The sequence below is a fragment of the Phycomyces blakesleeanus genome (genome assembly GCF_001638985.1).
Source record: "Phycomyces blakesleeanus NRRL 1555(-) unplaced genomic scaffold PHYBLscaffold_2, whole genome shotgun sequence".
Classification (NCBI taxonomy): Eukaryota; Fungi; Mucoromycota; class Mucoromycetes; order Mucorales; family Phycomycetaceae; genus Phycomyces; species Phycomyces blakesleeanus.
The window spans coordinates 43,525-57,830 of record NW_017265135.1 but is presented as its reverse complement, the minus strand read 5'-3'; the positions used below and the strand labels follow the sequence as shown (position 1 = coordinate 57,830).

At 34.6% G+C, this 14,306-nt stretch overlaps 5 protein-coding genes across 5 annotated transcripts; 4 read left to right on the top strand and 1 right to left on the bottom strand.

The window, feature by feature from the left end:
- Window positions 1–1,622: 1,622 nt before the first annotated feature.
- On the top strand, window positions 1,623–2,631 carry PHYBLDRAFT_139140 (glycoside hydrolase family 28 protein; the record flags this gene model as incomplete). The annotated part of the gene is made up of 4 exons (XM_018430168.1): window positions 1,623–1,651; window positions 1,704–1,768; window positions 1,931–2,130; window positions 2,182–2,631. The coding sequence occupies 4 exons, from the start codon at window positions 1,623–1,625 to the stop codon at window positions 2,629–2,631; spliced, it is 744 nt and encodes a 247-aa protein (XP_018297147.1).
- Window positions 2,632–2,804: 173 nt separating this feature from the next.
- PHYBLDRAFT_162187 (glycoside hydrolase family 28 protein) lies at window positions 2,805–3,628 on the top strand (the record flags this gene model as incomplete). Its single annotated transcript, XM_018434580.1, has 3 exons — window positions 2,805–2,962; window positions 3,030–3,136; window positions 3,549–3,628. 3 exons carry the CDS (start codon window positions 2,805–2,807, stop codon window positions 3,626–3,628), a joined length of 345 nt encoding a protein of 114 aa, XP_018297146.1.
- A 583-nt stretch (window positions 3,629–4,211) lies between these two features.
- Window positions 4,212–5,512, top strand: PHYBLDRAFT_15372 (glycoside hydrolase family 28 protein; the record flags this gene model as incomplete). The annotated part of the gene is made up of 3 exons (XM_018433235.1): window positions 4,212–4,996; window positions 5,085–5,273; window positions 5,338–5,512. 3 exons carry the CDS (start codon window positions 4,212–4,214, stop codon window positions 5,510–5,512), a joined length of 1,149 nt encoding a protein of 382 aa, XP_018297145.1.
- A 46-nt stretch (window positions 5,513–5,558) lies between these two features.
- On the bottom strand, window positions 5,559–8,141 carry PHYBLDRAFT_176618 (hypothetical protein). The gene is made up of 10 exons (XM_018437804.1): window positions 8,110–8,141; window positions 7,757–8,044; window positions 7,326–7,697; window positions 7,164–7,257; window positions 6,936–7,100; window positions 6,816–6,874; window positions 6,579–6,727; window positions 6,384–6,519; window positions 6,239–6,293; window positions 5,559–6,165 (listed from the first exon to the last, which is right to left on the bottom strand). The coding sequence occupies exons 1-10, from the start codon at window positions 8,131–8,133 to the stop codon at window positions 5,621–5,623; spliced, it is 1,887 nt and encodes a 628-aa protein (XP_018297144.1). The 5' UTR covers window positions 8,134–8,141; the 3' UTR covers window positions 5,559–5,620.
- A 2,404-nt stretch (window positions 8,142–10,545) lies between these two features.
- PHYBLDRAFT_34926 (hypothetical protein) lies at window positions 10,546–12,329 on the top strand. The gene is made up of 4 exons (XM_018440041.1): window positions 10,546–10,692; window positions 10,779–10,844; window positions 10,943–11,848; window positions 11,962–12,329. Exons 1-4 carry the CDS (start codon window positions 10,609–10,611, stop codon window positions 12,217–12,219), a joined length of 1,314 nt encoding a protein of 437 aa, XP_018297143.1. The 5' UTR covers window positions 10,546–10,608; the 3' UTR covers window positions 12,220–12,329.
- Window positions 12,330–14,306: the final 1,977 nt, after the last annotated feature.

Here is a 14,306-nt window from a genome sequence, read left to right as displayed (position 1 = left end):
ATCTTTAATTTACCAAAAAGGCATATTGTAAATACCTGGTAAAAACGATGTTGAAGAAAGTATATTTTTGTTAGTGGTGCTCTTCAGGAAATATTCTGTCGTTTGGCACTTATCAATTTTGGTTTCACAGGGCGATTCTCCGGAATGTTTTCTTTTGGTACCAAGGTCCTTTCTACTTGATCAAAACGGGTAAACCTGTCTGGAACTGTGTAATCACATTTCAATTAATGAAGTATGTGCGGGAAGGTGAACACGACAACAATATATCGACTCCACAAACAATGTTCAAACTTTGAAAACCCCAATTTCTCCAAACAGCTTGGATTAGCACACTTAGACTATATTATAAGAATAATAATAGATAAATGAAGACTGATTGCACTATAACAGAGTGTTATAATAAGTTACACTTTTCTACAATAAATTTATATACTACAAAAAAGAAATGCTTGTAAAATGTCAAAATATTAAAGCTTGAACCTCAATATAAAGTCTTTGGATTTCCAAACAGAATTACTACAATGTCCACCATGTACGCCACTGAATACGTATTTAATGAGTATTTAATATATATTTATTTTAATATGTCTAATATTTCTTCTCGAAATTTGACTTTTAACAACTTCGTTTATGGATGTGGACCAATAATTAACTTACCAGTAAAAATTCGAGCCTTAAAGTGAATGCATATGTTTTGACCATATTTCTTACGTACAATATCATATATCTAAAGTTTTCTCATAAATGTAAATGCTTTTTGCCTACTTTTCTTGATATCACTAAAGATAAACTTTTGTTTTACTACATAAGCAATATTTGCTGATGAATATTTTGGTAATAGCTTAGTAGGTGCATATCCTGGCTGTAGTGAGTTTTCATGAATTTTATTGGATACGTTAGAATATATTCTACACTTTCATCAATTACGATATCTATCACCGCATTTATTTGACACTTGCAATTTCCGAAAGAAAATTTTAAATTGAACTCAAATCTTAAATTAGTTTACGTCTGTGTAGCACTATGCCGTCCCATTGACTGCCTGCTCTGTGACAGGTTCTCCCTGGTATTGGGGCTCACACTGTATTATTGAGTAGCCTAAGCGTTATTAAAAACCGACTTCAATTTTTTTGGAATTATGTTTCTCATCCAAAGGAATACATAACTTTACAGTGATATCTATAAGACACTAATGTTAATTAATAATCACCCCTAAAGTATCATCCGTAGTATTGAAACAAGAAATAACAATAACAATCTTTAGTAAAGTTATTTTAACATTATTAAATTTTTAAGAAATATAGTTAATATCTTATATTCCTTGAACTCTATTAGAAGTTATGTAGCTTCACATGCAAACAAACCAGGTTAATTAATATGCTTTAGTTTTTGTACCACAGCAATCCACATGGTATGTTAAATCGAGTATTTTTCTATTAACTTACATGTTGCACTGTATAGCACAAAATAAGTCCAATATAATTTTTTCCGAATATTTGTACAGTTTAGCTGCAAAATAAAATAAGATATGCGTGCCACAGTATCTTCATGATGTTACTCGCCAACTTTACTTCATATGCAGTGAACAAATAGGAGAAATTACGTAAATTTTTGTTCGACCAATGGACGCTAATTCATGGTATATTGACAGGTACACAATAGCAGTTGATATTATGACCACGTACAGACATATGCTAATATAGCTGTAATCATTTAATGCAACTTTCAAAGAGCTTCTGGAAATACAATCCAGCACTCTTGACAAATCGTAGGGATAATTATATACAGCTTACACTTAGTGTATTAGTTATAACATTTGCCAGTTGACAATATATAAAGCAGATTATAATTAACGTGCTTTCATTATCTATACCACAGATCTTTTTTTTTTCACCCATTTTTATCGTGAAGTGTATTGGAGTCAATTTAGTCGCTTCGCTTTCACTTCTGTCTAAAATCCCCGAGGCTGGTTGTACATGTGTTGTCGGACACTCTGGAAATAATAACAAAGTTGCTCCTATCATAAAGACATTCCAAGATTGTAACAACGGCGGTACTGTTGTATTCCCTGCTGGGCAGGCATACAACGTCAAGAGTGCGCTCGAACTTCAAGGTCTCAAGAAGATTGTTGTTAAATCTGATTCGATCATCAACTTTCCCAGATTCAACCCCAAGATCTAGAAAGGAAAAGGTTACATGTATTTCAACGGTGACAATATTCATTTCTCTGGTCGTGGTATCATAAACAGAAACGGCCAGGGATGGTTCGATGCTCAGAACAACCAGGGACCAACCATAATTAGAGTCAATGTTAGAAACTCGTATTTTGCTGGGTTTACAGTAAAACATGCACCAAATGACCACTTTAGTATTGTTGGATCCCAGAATAATATACTTGTTAGTGTCTTCTTTCACATAGTTCCCACATATACAAATATACCAGCCAAGTATACATATGTATTTGGCATTTATAACTCTGGTAACTTTATTGCTAGATCCTCTACCATTGTTAATGGTGATGACTGTTTTTCTGTACACAGTGACTTATCTAATATAACTGTCTTTGAGCTATCCTGCGCTAGTGGTTATGGCTTCAGTATTGGATCTCTTGGAAATGATGCTATTAGCTAACATATTTTTGATGTATTGTTTCTGACCAGCAGGGGCAAAGATTTCTTAAACAGCTTAAGGTAAGACTTTATGTCTCTATTGGCCTTATTATACATAATATATTCAAACACCAGAAATAATAGTATATTCTTAAGGTATAAACATGATTAAATTAAGACCTGGCGACAAAAGTAATGTTTAGGATATTCTCCGATAATTTTTCTGTTCAAAATGGCAAGCGTCCCATCCAAATTGGTGCCAAATATTGGGATACAAAACGCGCTCTACAGCGTGTTATATATGATGCAACGTCTGTAGGCTCTAGTAATATAAAAAGTAATAACATTTATGGGTACGACAATTGTTATTTTTACGAAAATGTAGTATAAATATAAACATAAATTTCACTGCTTTGAAAGTTCAACTTATGTCACAATCAACTCTGCTACAAATTACAAGGATTATCCAACCAAGAAAATAAAGCTCTCTACCAAGAATCCATGCAAGAATACTGGAATTTTTAACGGTAATTTCCCGCATGGCACCAAGACAAAGAAGAATGTTTGTGTCAGTTTTACTAATATCGAACTAATATTTATTGGAAGCAAGAGATAACATATTTAATATTTTTGAAGGAAACAAAAGGACCTTTAATTGTGAGTTTCATATATAGAAGAATACTTCCATTATGACTTATTATCCCTTGGTCTCTTTTACCGCATATACCAAGAATATTTATTGATAATATTCATTTTTTTCTTGTTATTCTTTTTCATTTTATATTCTTGTGATTTAATATAGCATCTTCTATATATCACCGATGCACCTATCTACACAAATTGCTTTAGAATATATGATACTGCTTTTATATTTACCTTGTAAAAGCTTACTGCTTTGGTTGATTATGATATTTTTTAAATAAATTAAATCATATTTAGGCTTTGTGCTTCCATGTCACAGTAATCTTATGTTCCTTGCACTGACATTTCATACCGTTGTTGTATACTATATCGCTTAAAATTGTCAATATGTCGTATTATATTTATATACTAACTTATTAATTATGTTGATAACTTGTATAACTTCTATTAACTTGCCTTACAATGATATATATTCTATTTAAATAATATCTTTAAATAAATTACTAAATGTTACACGAATTATCCAAACATAAAATGCAAATGTTCGAGTCATAAATGTCTCTAATAATTGGTCTAAGAAATAAATGTTACAATGCCGGCTTTTAATACTTGCAGCAATGGGAAACGATTGGACTTGTATCTATGGTAATAAATGCTACTATGACTACCTAAAAATAAAGTAGTCTAGATCTACTTTTTTTTTACATTTTTTGAAAATCAAGCGAACCCTTATGTTAATTCGTTCTAAATTTATTGATAGTCTATTACATTTCCATTATTAAATAATTTGATAAAATTATCAATATATATCGACAGAGCACATGAAACAAAAAACAAATCCAGAATAATAATATTAATATCAATATCAATAAAATGTATATATACTATAGTTCAATGCTCAAAATATCTCTCCATTATCCACACCACCCTTCCTTTCATTTCATTTCAATCACTACCACCATGAAGTTTATTGGAGCCAGTGTTGTTGCCTCAGTTTTTCTCTTGTCTACAATCGCCGAAGCTGGTCGCACATGTGTTGTCGGACACTCTGGCAATAATAACGAGGTTGCTCCTATAATGAAGGCATTCAAAGATTGTAACAACGGCGGTACTGTTGTATTCCCTGCTGGGCAGACATACAACGTCAAGAGTGCGCTCGAACTTCAAGGTCTTAAGAATATTGTTGTTAAATTTGATTCGATCATCAACTTTCCCAGATTCAACCCCAAGATCCAGAAAGGAAAAGGTTACATGTATTTCAACGGTGACAATATTCATTTCTCTGGTCGTGGTACCATAAACGGAAACGGCCAGGGATGGTTCGATGCTCAGAACAACCAGGGACCAACCATGGTTAGAGTCAATGCTAGAAACTCGTATTTTGCTGGGTTTACAGTCAAGCAAGCACCAAATGGTCACTTTAGCATTGTTGGATCCCAGAATACTATACTCGAGAATCTGTCCCTTCGTACAGTGTCCACAAATCCAAGTAGACCAGCTAAAAACACAGATGCTTTCGGTATTTCCAGCTCCAGTAATATAATTATCAGAGACTCGACTATTGTAAATGGTGACGACTGTCTTGCTGTTCATGGTGGCGTTACCAATGCAACCATCTCTGGTATTACTTGTACTGGTGGTCATGGATTCAGTGTTGGATCTCTCGGCAAGGATGGTATCACAGAAAGCCTTTCTGGTGTTAGCTTTCTTAACAACAAATGTATCAACTGCACTAGTGGCCTTCGGTAATAACAGTAATAATAATACTAAGAAAAACAGCTTGTATATTGTTGTGTATATCAGAAAGAATCTCTAAAATTACGCTTCATATAGTATCAAAGCATGGCCTGGAGGAAAGGGTAACGTTAATGATATCAGATTTGAGAATACTTCCCTTCAAAACGTCGAGAGTCCTATCGATATTTCTACTCACTACTGCGACAAAGAAAGAGCTTCCCAGTGTGCAAGAGATGATGCAACTTCATTGTCTTTTACCAATATCAAAATAAAAAATGTTTCTGGGTATGTGAAGGGTTTATTTTAATATATGTATACGTCTAACCTATCTTTGCTTATTTGTATACAGAACTGGAAGTACAAACAAGGATTATCCTCTAATTAACATTAATTGTGCTGCGAAGAATCCTTGCAAGAACATTGTACTTAGTGATATTCACTTGACTCCCAGCAACAGCAAGACAAAGAAAAATGTCTGCCTCAATCTTGTGAACTCCGGTGCAATCCCTTACTGCAAGCTTTAAATTAATTCACTATATTCTATCTATATAGAAAGCATATATTCAAGATGCTGTGTTTACCCAATAAATATATTTTTATAACTCTTTTATTATTTTTGTGCGTTTTTATGCTTAATTATCTTCATCCATTTTGTCGTTATTCACCGAGTCTTTAGCCGTAAGGTTTTCCTCGGAAGGGTCTTCTTTTAACTCGCCTATTTCTGAAGTATGTATAATCTTTCCCATTGCCACTTTTCTCAGATATACATAGTCAGCCATCAAAGCAGTTTCTTCTTCCAATATCTTGAATACACTCGACATATCTTCATCTTTTCGTTTCATGAGCATAAGAACCTGTTCTTTGATGCCATTGTCTTCTGCAGTAAGTACTGCTAGGAGTAGACAGACGCGTTGTAATGTGAATAGACCAGCTTCGAGTCTTCGCAAGTAAAAATCTTCCTTAAGTTCTTCTAATTCATCTTCATCTAATCCTTTTTTATCTTCCTCAATCTCGGCAAGTACTCGCTGATCTCTGGCTTCGTAATATTCTTTCATCTCCAAGAGTCTATCAACCTTTTCGTATTCATCTTCGATAAATTTACGGATTACTCTTGCTCGCTGCAACTCATCAGGTGACAAATTTCGTAGCAGAGAAAGAATTATGCACATAATATGCTCTATAAATTTACCAGATTATCTCTTTAACATTCTATGATTGATAAAGTACAAGCGTTCTTAAATATATATTACCTTCGTCTTCTGATTCAACAAAAACCTTGTGAGACTTCTTTAGTTTCTTCAAGCCCTATATATATATATATATATAACATTGAATATTAAAGTTTAAAGATATATTTTTATATTTGTAGCAATATTTTTTTATAGTATAACTTACCTTGCCCATAAAAATAGGGAACATGGTCTTTAGCCCCAAAGCGTCCACAAAGCGAATACAATTTGGTCGTCCTTCCTCTCCCGTCAATGCATAATTCAATACCTTAACTGCTCTGATTCTTGCCAATGTCCTCTCTCTAAATTAAATATTTGATGAGTCTAGAGTTTTCTTTAGGCTTTTATCCATCATACACACTTCATCATAATTAACATCAATTCAACACCTTCGCCTTCTAAGAAAGCACTCTTGCTTTCTGGCTCATTCAACATGGAGCATATGGCATTGAAGAAGTTTTCGACCATCTCAGTCTCATCTTCATCCTGAGGGTCCTTGCGCTTATAAACCTATAATAAAAAGATTGGCTTTAGTAAACTAAATCAATGTATTAATCCAGAAATTCATATAGATATGTTATTTTCCCTGTATTCTTACCGAAAGAACCCTCAAAAGAACATCCATACCGCCCAACTCGCCCAATTTCAGGCGAACGACTAATGAAACGAGTTAATAAGATATAACTTGCTCCATAAAAGAATCCAGACAGAAACCTACCTCTGCTTTCTTGTAGAAGAATTGAAAGAATCTCACTTGCATAACCACGATTAGAATCAAACACTTTAGTTTGAAGACGCTTAAGAGTCCATGATAAAAATTCGGTGTCAAGGGCAATTCTTTCAGCCAATGAAGGTTCCAAAGCCATAAGATTCTCCAAGATACCTTTTATTTTAGCATATTAATGAGCCTTAAAAAATTCTTTATATTTGGATCCTTAAGCCTTACCCAATATTTTAAATACACCTTGTCGATCAGTCTCCTCTTTCTCATCCAAACGCTCAAGGTTTTGGACAAGTAAACTCAAAAGCTCATTTTCCAACTATTCCGCCGAATCCCGTACATACGTGGCATAAGTAAAATGCATAAAATATAATAAATTTAACTTACAAGTGCATCAACAAAGGTTTTTATACCAGTCGCCGCATCTTCAGGACGTTCCAAATCATCTTCTGATGTACCAACATCCTCGTCTGTTAATTCGTTAATCAGGTCAATAGCGTCAATGACAATGTCTGTGTTTTCATGACTCAACAATGACATGAGAGAAGGTACACTGCCGAGTTTAACAAGTTCGGGATACATATGTGGTGCCTGAGTCAAAGCCAAAAGCGATTTTATTTCTTCGTCCAAATCAGCCTCTGATTCCATAAATTTCTCGGGTTCTTCTGCATATCGAACGCGTTGTTCTTGGTTTTTGTTAATTGCTTTTTCAAATTTGAGAATCATTTTCTTGACATTGTGAGAGGTCAAAGCTTCTGGCTAAATCCTGAAGTTAATAACGAGCGTCGTGTTATTTTAATTGATCAATTAATCGTCACCTCATCCACATCGTATTGATCTACGAGATCAAGGAGTCGGCTTTGTTCTTCAGTCAATCCACCACCAAAAAATCGACCCTCATCGTCATCGTCTATATCTTCGTCGAATGTGGCTGCACTAGCTTCTTCTTCGTCTTCAAATGTTACATTACGCTTTTTACTAGCTTTGGCGTTTTCTTCCTCTGCAGCTTCTGCAGCTTCTGCGGCTTCTTTGTATTTGTCTAAGAATTGAATGTCAGGTGTATCTGGCATCTTTCGCTTGTTTCTGCCACTTGGAATGGCAGGGATCTGGAAGATTCGTTGTTGTTTTTAATTTAAGCATTATATCAGCTTGTTTAATGAGTTGATTATACCTTGAAGATATCATCAATGTTCATTTTGTTTGTATTGTAGTTTGTTACAAAAGACGAGAAGTCAAACTGAATACTTTAAATGAAGATCGTGACTTGAATATATACGTCACCTTTTTATTCTTCTTTTGAGAACTTCATTTTTAACGACACAGGATATTAAAAGATGTCTTGATTTATTGTTAGTATCAGCTAATAAATGTACGATCATGTTTGATTAATTTCAAGTTCTTTTTTCTGTTAAGAAGTTGAAATTAAACAGGGATCAAGTAAATCATATCAAACACTGGGATTTTATTGCTTTGTCTTCTTCAAAATTCGGCTAGATTCATTCATTCTGTTTTCTTTTGTTACTTATAAAAAGGATAACATTGTCTTATATTGAACACAGCTAAAAATCTGGAAGCTTAAATTAGGTTAAGTCAGTGTGCGGCAAATACAAATATTACCCGTCTCTTTGGCATTAACAAATAAAATAAAAATAAGATTATTTTCCAGAGTCAGTTGAGCTGTAAATGTGAAATAGACTTCTACCCAGGAACTTGGAATTGTATATTTAACTGGTAAGATATATAAAACTAATTATTAATTAAGGGCAAGGGACACGAAAGACTCAATTGGATTATGGCATATATATATACATACATTTATTTAAAAGAGAAAATACCGTATTAAATGTTCATATATGTGTTACAAAAGATTTGTATACATATATATGAATTGTATCTAATGCATTTCTAAAATTTTTAATTATGTAGCCATTTAATTAAAGCTGATGGTGTACAATGGCATCCTATTGTATACTTCTTTGATTTGGCTTTGTTGTTAGTGCGTAAACATGTAGCTAGACACTTACCACTGGATGTGTACACTAAAGCCGTGTTTTTTGGTAAGGTTAGTAATATACTTTGTCTTTTAGGATATTTGGCGTAAAGACATCCATATGAACAATCGTGATGTTGGTACCTTTTAAAACACCGCATATAATTTTGGCCCTGTCTCTCACGCAAATGCATGAATTTACAGCTTTTTGTTTACATCTTCACGATAGTAATTTCCACATATATTGAATGTAATCAGTATAACAAAAAAACCAATGACATCAGCTTTAGATAAGCCACTTATCAAATGTCTATAAATAAGAGGTGTTTCCTTTTGTCTTTCTCTTTTCTTTTCTTTCATTCTTGCCACACATTCCTATTCTGGAATATGATTGGCTAAAATGTCCTGAGTAGGACATTAAGATACTCCGCTTGGGCTATGCGATACGCCCCTTATAGCGAATTCACGCCAGCATTCTTATTAATTTTCACTTAATACATCCTGATGTACAGCTCCACTATATTGCTTATTTAACAAATGATACTTACGACCAAGTAAATAAAAACAATAAACTACTTGGAATTAAGAGGAGGATCAATTTGATTCATAAAAAATACATAATTGAGATTTTTTTTGTATATAATGCACTTTTCTTTTTTTCTTAAAACTCGTTAACCAGTATATAGGGAGTATATATTACCTAAAAAAAAAAACTTTTTAATTAAATATGTTAGCTTCAAGCACTATATATGCTATTTGGTAGAGGGTTGCTCTCATTATATACAAGTTTATTCCTGTTCTTGTCTAATAACTCAAAAATTATTAAAGCAAACATTTTTTGGAGACTAGAAATGGTTAGAAAGCCAGTAAATGAATAAAGCACATGCTCACAAGAAAGTAATGGACTGTCATGCCTAATTGCATTGTTCTAGTATAAAGCTAAATGAAACAAAAAGAAATTATTGGGTATTAAGACGTTTATACTTTGAATAATATTTGTACTTTCTGGAAGATAAACAATTGAAAACATGATGAATATATGTGAATCTATGAGATATTTAGAGTAAGATACAGATCAAAAATAACCTTTTATTTATTCATTCTCAAAAACGTTTATGCGGGAGCTATTTTTTTATATCTCTAAAAGGTGAATTGAAGATATCGTTTTTGTCAGCATATAAAGTGTGATTTAATTTGAAGATTCTCATGTAATAAATAGCTTGTTAGATGGGTTTACAAATATGTATTTTTCAAAAAAAAAAAAAAAAAAACACACATACACATATGTCAAGAATATGTATTAACTGACTTGTTTTTTTGATACCTATTTAATTTTAATACTGTACATATGATTTTTGGTACAAATAGGTACAAGTAGATGATTATATATTATTTCACGCCTTTTAAATGTGTGTGTGTGTGTGTGGGGGGAAAGAACTTGGAAAGAGTGTGGGGTCATCTACGGAGTCTCAAAATAAGGGCGTGGCATTTTTGTACAGTAAGCCGTTTTACATTTTTCATTGAGACTGGCATTTTATTACCAAATTGGAAAATTAATCTTGATGGTTAGAAAAGATATAATATTTAGGTATTCACTTGGGCCTTGCACACAATATACTTCTTTCTTTTTTTTTATTAGAAAAAGAAAACATATTTACATTTGTTTGAATTATACCTAATATGTCTTCCAACGCCCTTGTCGATTTCTCGCAGTTGTCTCCAAAGTTCCGGGACCTTTACGCCAAGGCAAAGGTCTTTGTCGAGGTGAGTTTTTTTTTCTTTGGTTTTCTTCATTCCTCGATGCAGTCAAATGTAATTCAAAAATTAATCTTTATTACATCTGTTTCTAGGAGGAATGCATTCCTGCAGAGAAGACCTACAATCTGCAAATGGGACAAGGCGACCAACGCTGGAAGGTAATAAAAATGAACAAGAATATAAACTGCGTTGCTTTTATTATTATAGCCTGTATAGACTCACATAAGGTTCTATCGATTTTTTTTTAAAAAATTAGGTTGTTCCTCAGGTTATGGAGGACCTCAAAGTAAAAGCTCGTGCATTGGGTCTGTGGAACTTGTTCCTTGGTCAAGACTATGCCGAAGGCGCTGGTTTGACTAACCTCGAGTATTCCTTGATTGCCGAGTTGACTGGTCGCTCTCCCAAAATTGCTCCCGAGGCAATGAACTGCTCTGCCCCTGATACTGGCAACATGGAAGTCTTTGCCAAGTACGGAACTCCTGCCCAAAAGGCCCGCTGGTTGCAGCCCTTGTTGGATGGAAAGATCCGTTCCGCTTTTGCCATGACCGAGCCTCTGGTCGCCTCTTCTGATGCCACAAACATTGAGACAAACATCCGTCGTGAGAACAACGAATGGGTCGTTAATGGTCGCAAGTGGTGGATATCTGGCGCCGGTGATCCCCGTTGTGCTGTATACCTCCTGATGGGCAAGACTGATTCCGCAAACAAGAACCCTCATCGTCAACAAAGCATTATTGTCATTCCTGCTGATACCAAGGGTATTACCGTCGTCCGCCCCATGCAAGTCTTTGGCTATGATGATGCTCCCGAGGGACATTGCGAGATCGTGTTCAAGGACGTCCGTGTGCCTTTGGAGAACATCATTCTCGGAGAAGGTCGTGGATTTGAAGTTATTCAAGGTCGCCTTGGCCCTGGTCGCATCCACCACTGCATGCGCTGTATTGGCATGTCTGAGCGTGCACTCGATCTGATGCTGACTCGTGTCACTGATCCCTCTCGCAAAACTTTTGGTAAGATGCTGGCTCAGCATGATACTGTCATTGCTGAGATCGCCACCTCTCGTATGGAAATCGAACAGGCCCGTTTCATGGTCCTCAATGCTGCTAAAAAGATTGATGAAGTCAAGGCAAAGGGTGCCATGAAGGAGATTGGAATGGCAAAGGTAAGATGATAAATGTCTTACATTCAGAAAAACCTCCTATACTTTGAATTTCTATACTGTGCATAAATCTGACATGATCTTTTTCTTCTTTTGATATAATAATAATACATTAGGTCATTGCACCTAACATGTTGTTACGTGTATTGGATCGTGCCATGCAGGCCTATGGTGCTGCTGGTATTTCTCAGGATACCCCTCTTGCACACTTTTATGCCTCTGCCCGTACTTTGCGTTATGCCGATGGTCCCGATGAGGTTCACCGTAACCAGTTGGGCAAGATTGAAGTTCGCCGCGCAGCTGCTCTTACTGAGCAACAGAGAATTCAGAAGGATAAGGGCGACCGTCTTGCTGCTAATGTTTCCAAGCTCTAAAAAATGTATATGCTCTTGATTTTTGTTAAAAGGTTTTGTTGTAAAGAATCACTTTTAATTCCTGCTCAGTATATATATATGTATAAATAAGACCATCTCGTTGGGAATACAGATGAAATATTACCATATCTATTTTAAGATACTATCATCATTGCTTCATTTGTGTATTCTGTTATAATATATGCTCATGATCACATCTAATTTCTCTATTGTGCTTATTTTTAAATTGCATGTTATTTTCTGTAAAAGGCTTATGCACATGTCACCACCCTCATCAAATATTTTAAGATGGAGGTTACAAGCACAGTTACGCCAACCCGCAGTTTCATATCATGCCTACAAATCCAGCTAATAATTAGTGCCATTTAGCCTAAACGGACAGCACTTTCTCTTTATTTCTCTGTAGGTGTGGCTGGAGTGTCAAACGGTATACCAACCTAAGCCATTCTTGTGTTTGATCCCTTTCTATGTACTTCTTTTTCATTTCTCTTTTACTGATTTTGGATGGCGGAACGTATAAAGAGCAAAATTATAAAAATAATGTAGGGTTGTGATTGGACCGGGAGGCTTGTCGTTTGGAAACATATTTATTTATTTATTTTTAGAGAGAGAGAAAAGCTATAGAATATACTTGAATATCCAATTACTTCTAAATTGAGCTGTTGCCTAGAAGTTAATTAAATTTAAGTATATATGGACAAGTCCTTTTTTTTTCTATATCAAATTGTGTGATTTTTTTTTCAATTTGGCTCGTCACATTTTAACATTTTATATTCGCTCTTCAAATATTATTGTCGGGAAGTTAATTGTAAACGCAAATGCTTACTTGTCCCTAAAACTGCCCCGTAGAAAAATAAATAAATAAATAAATCAATACAGGGTCAAACAAACAATTTTAAGTAGGTTTTATTGAATTCATTACTCGCATTCATAAACACCGCACCTTACACGATCTAAATTAAACTACAGGACTGATTACACAATCAACCTTTGTAATAAAAAAATAAGAAGACAAATTCCTCAATGGCTTTATCCGTAAAATATTTTCTTACTCAAATCATTTTCTGCTGTAAATTGTTTACTTGATTGGCTGAATTGGCTGTGATTGACGTTACTTTCTATCCAGGGGTCGTGTCACGGACCGAAAAGTTTCTTTTCTACAGAGCATTTTTGGAAATGAATAAAGCAAAATTGCGTTTATGTTTTGAGCGGCGATGCAAATGTCTAAATATCGACATACAAAGTACCAAGAAAAAATGTGACAAACCAAATGCAAGAAAAAAAACCGTTAAGTTGAATAGAGTAATTTGGCCGAGTTGGTCTAAGGCGCCGCACCCCATTTGCTAAATAGAAAATAAATAGAAAAACAAAAAAAAACAAAAAAAAAAAAACAAAAAACGGTACATAGGATTAAAGCCCAGTCAATTTGATATGGAAACACTTGAATCATTTGTTTCCATAGAAACACATTAAAAAAATATAAATATAAATATAAATGTAAATATAAATATAAATATAAAAAATATATAGAGACAGGTCGGGTGCCTTGTTCCTTTTGAGACTTTGCGCGCATTTCTACTCCCTATCTTGGTTTGTGTATGACGCACGTGGTCTCACCACTTCCATTACAACAAAGCCTTGTTTTTTTATCCTCCTCTTCTTTCTTCTTTGCTTCACTTCTCCCTTCCTTCTAATTATTTTCTTTACAGAGAACAAACTCTATAGTATAGCCAAATTTCCCGCCTTTTTCACATATTAATCCTATTTTCCTTTCTCATCCTTCTTCCTTATTTTTTTTTCCTTACCCCTTATACTTCAATTCATATACATCAATACTAGACTAGTGCTTAATTTTTACCCACAATGTCTCTCGCCACCCAACCTCATCAGTCCATACGAGAGTATTACAAGGAATCAGTCCTTGAAGAAAGCAATGAAAAAATCTCCATCACCACCATGACACACACCGAGTTAAATGACAATCACGACAATATTTACACCGGTAGACGAGAACCTCGTCAGTTACCTCAGCCCATGCCGTCCGCCCCCAAACGATCATTCACAACATCTGTGATGCCCCCCAGCAA

Bases quoted from the DNA above. Each gene is read 5' to 3' on its own strand.
- PHYBLDRAFT_176618 (XM_018437804.1), bottom strand. From the start codon at position 8,133: ATGAACATTGATGATATCTTCAAG. The intron at 8,045-8,109 runs GTATAATCAACT...CGAATCTTCCAG, and splicing joins ACATTGATGATATCTTCAAG to ATCCCTGCCATTCCAAGTGG. The intron at 7,698-7,756 runs GTGACGATTAAT...TTCAGGATTTAG, and splicing joins ATCAATACGATGTGGATGAG to CCAGAAGCTTTGACCTCTCA.
- PHYBLDRAFT_34926 (XM_018440041.1), top strand. From the start codon at position 10,609: ATGTCTTCCAACGCCCTTGTCGATTTCTCGCAGTTGTCTCCAAAGTTC. The intron at 10,693-10,778 runs GTGAGTTTTTTT...ATCTGTTTCTAG, and splicing joins AGGCAAAGGTCTTTGTCGAG to GAGGAATGCATTCCTGCAGA. The intron at 11,849-11,961 runs GTAAGATGATAA...ATAATACATTAG, and splicing joins AGGAGATTGGAATGGCAAAG to GTCATTGCACCTAACATGTT.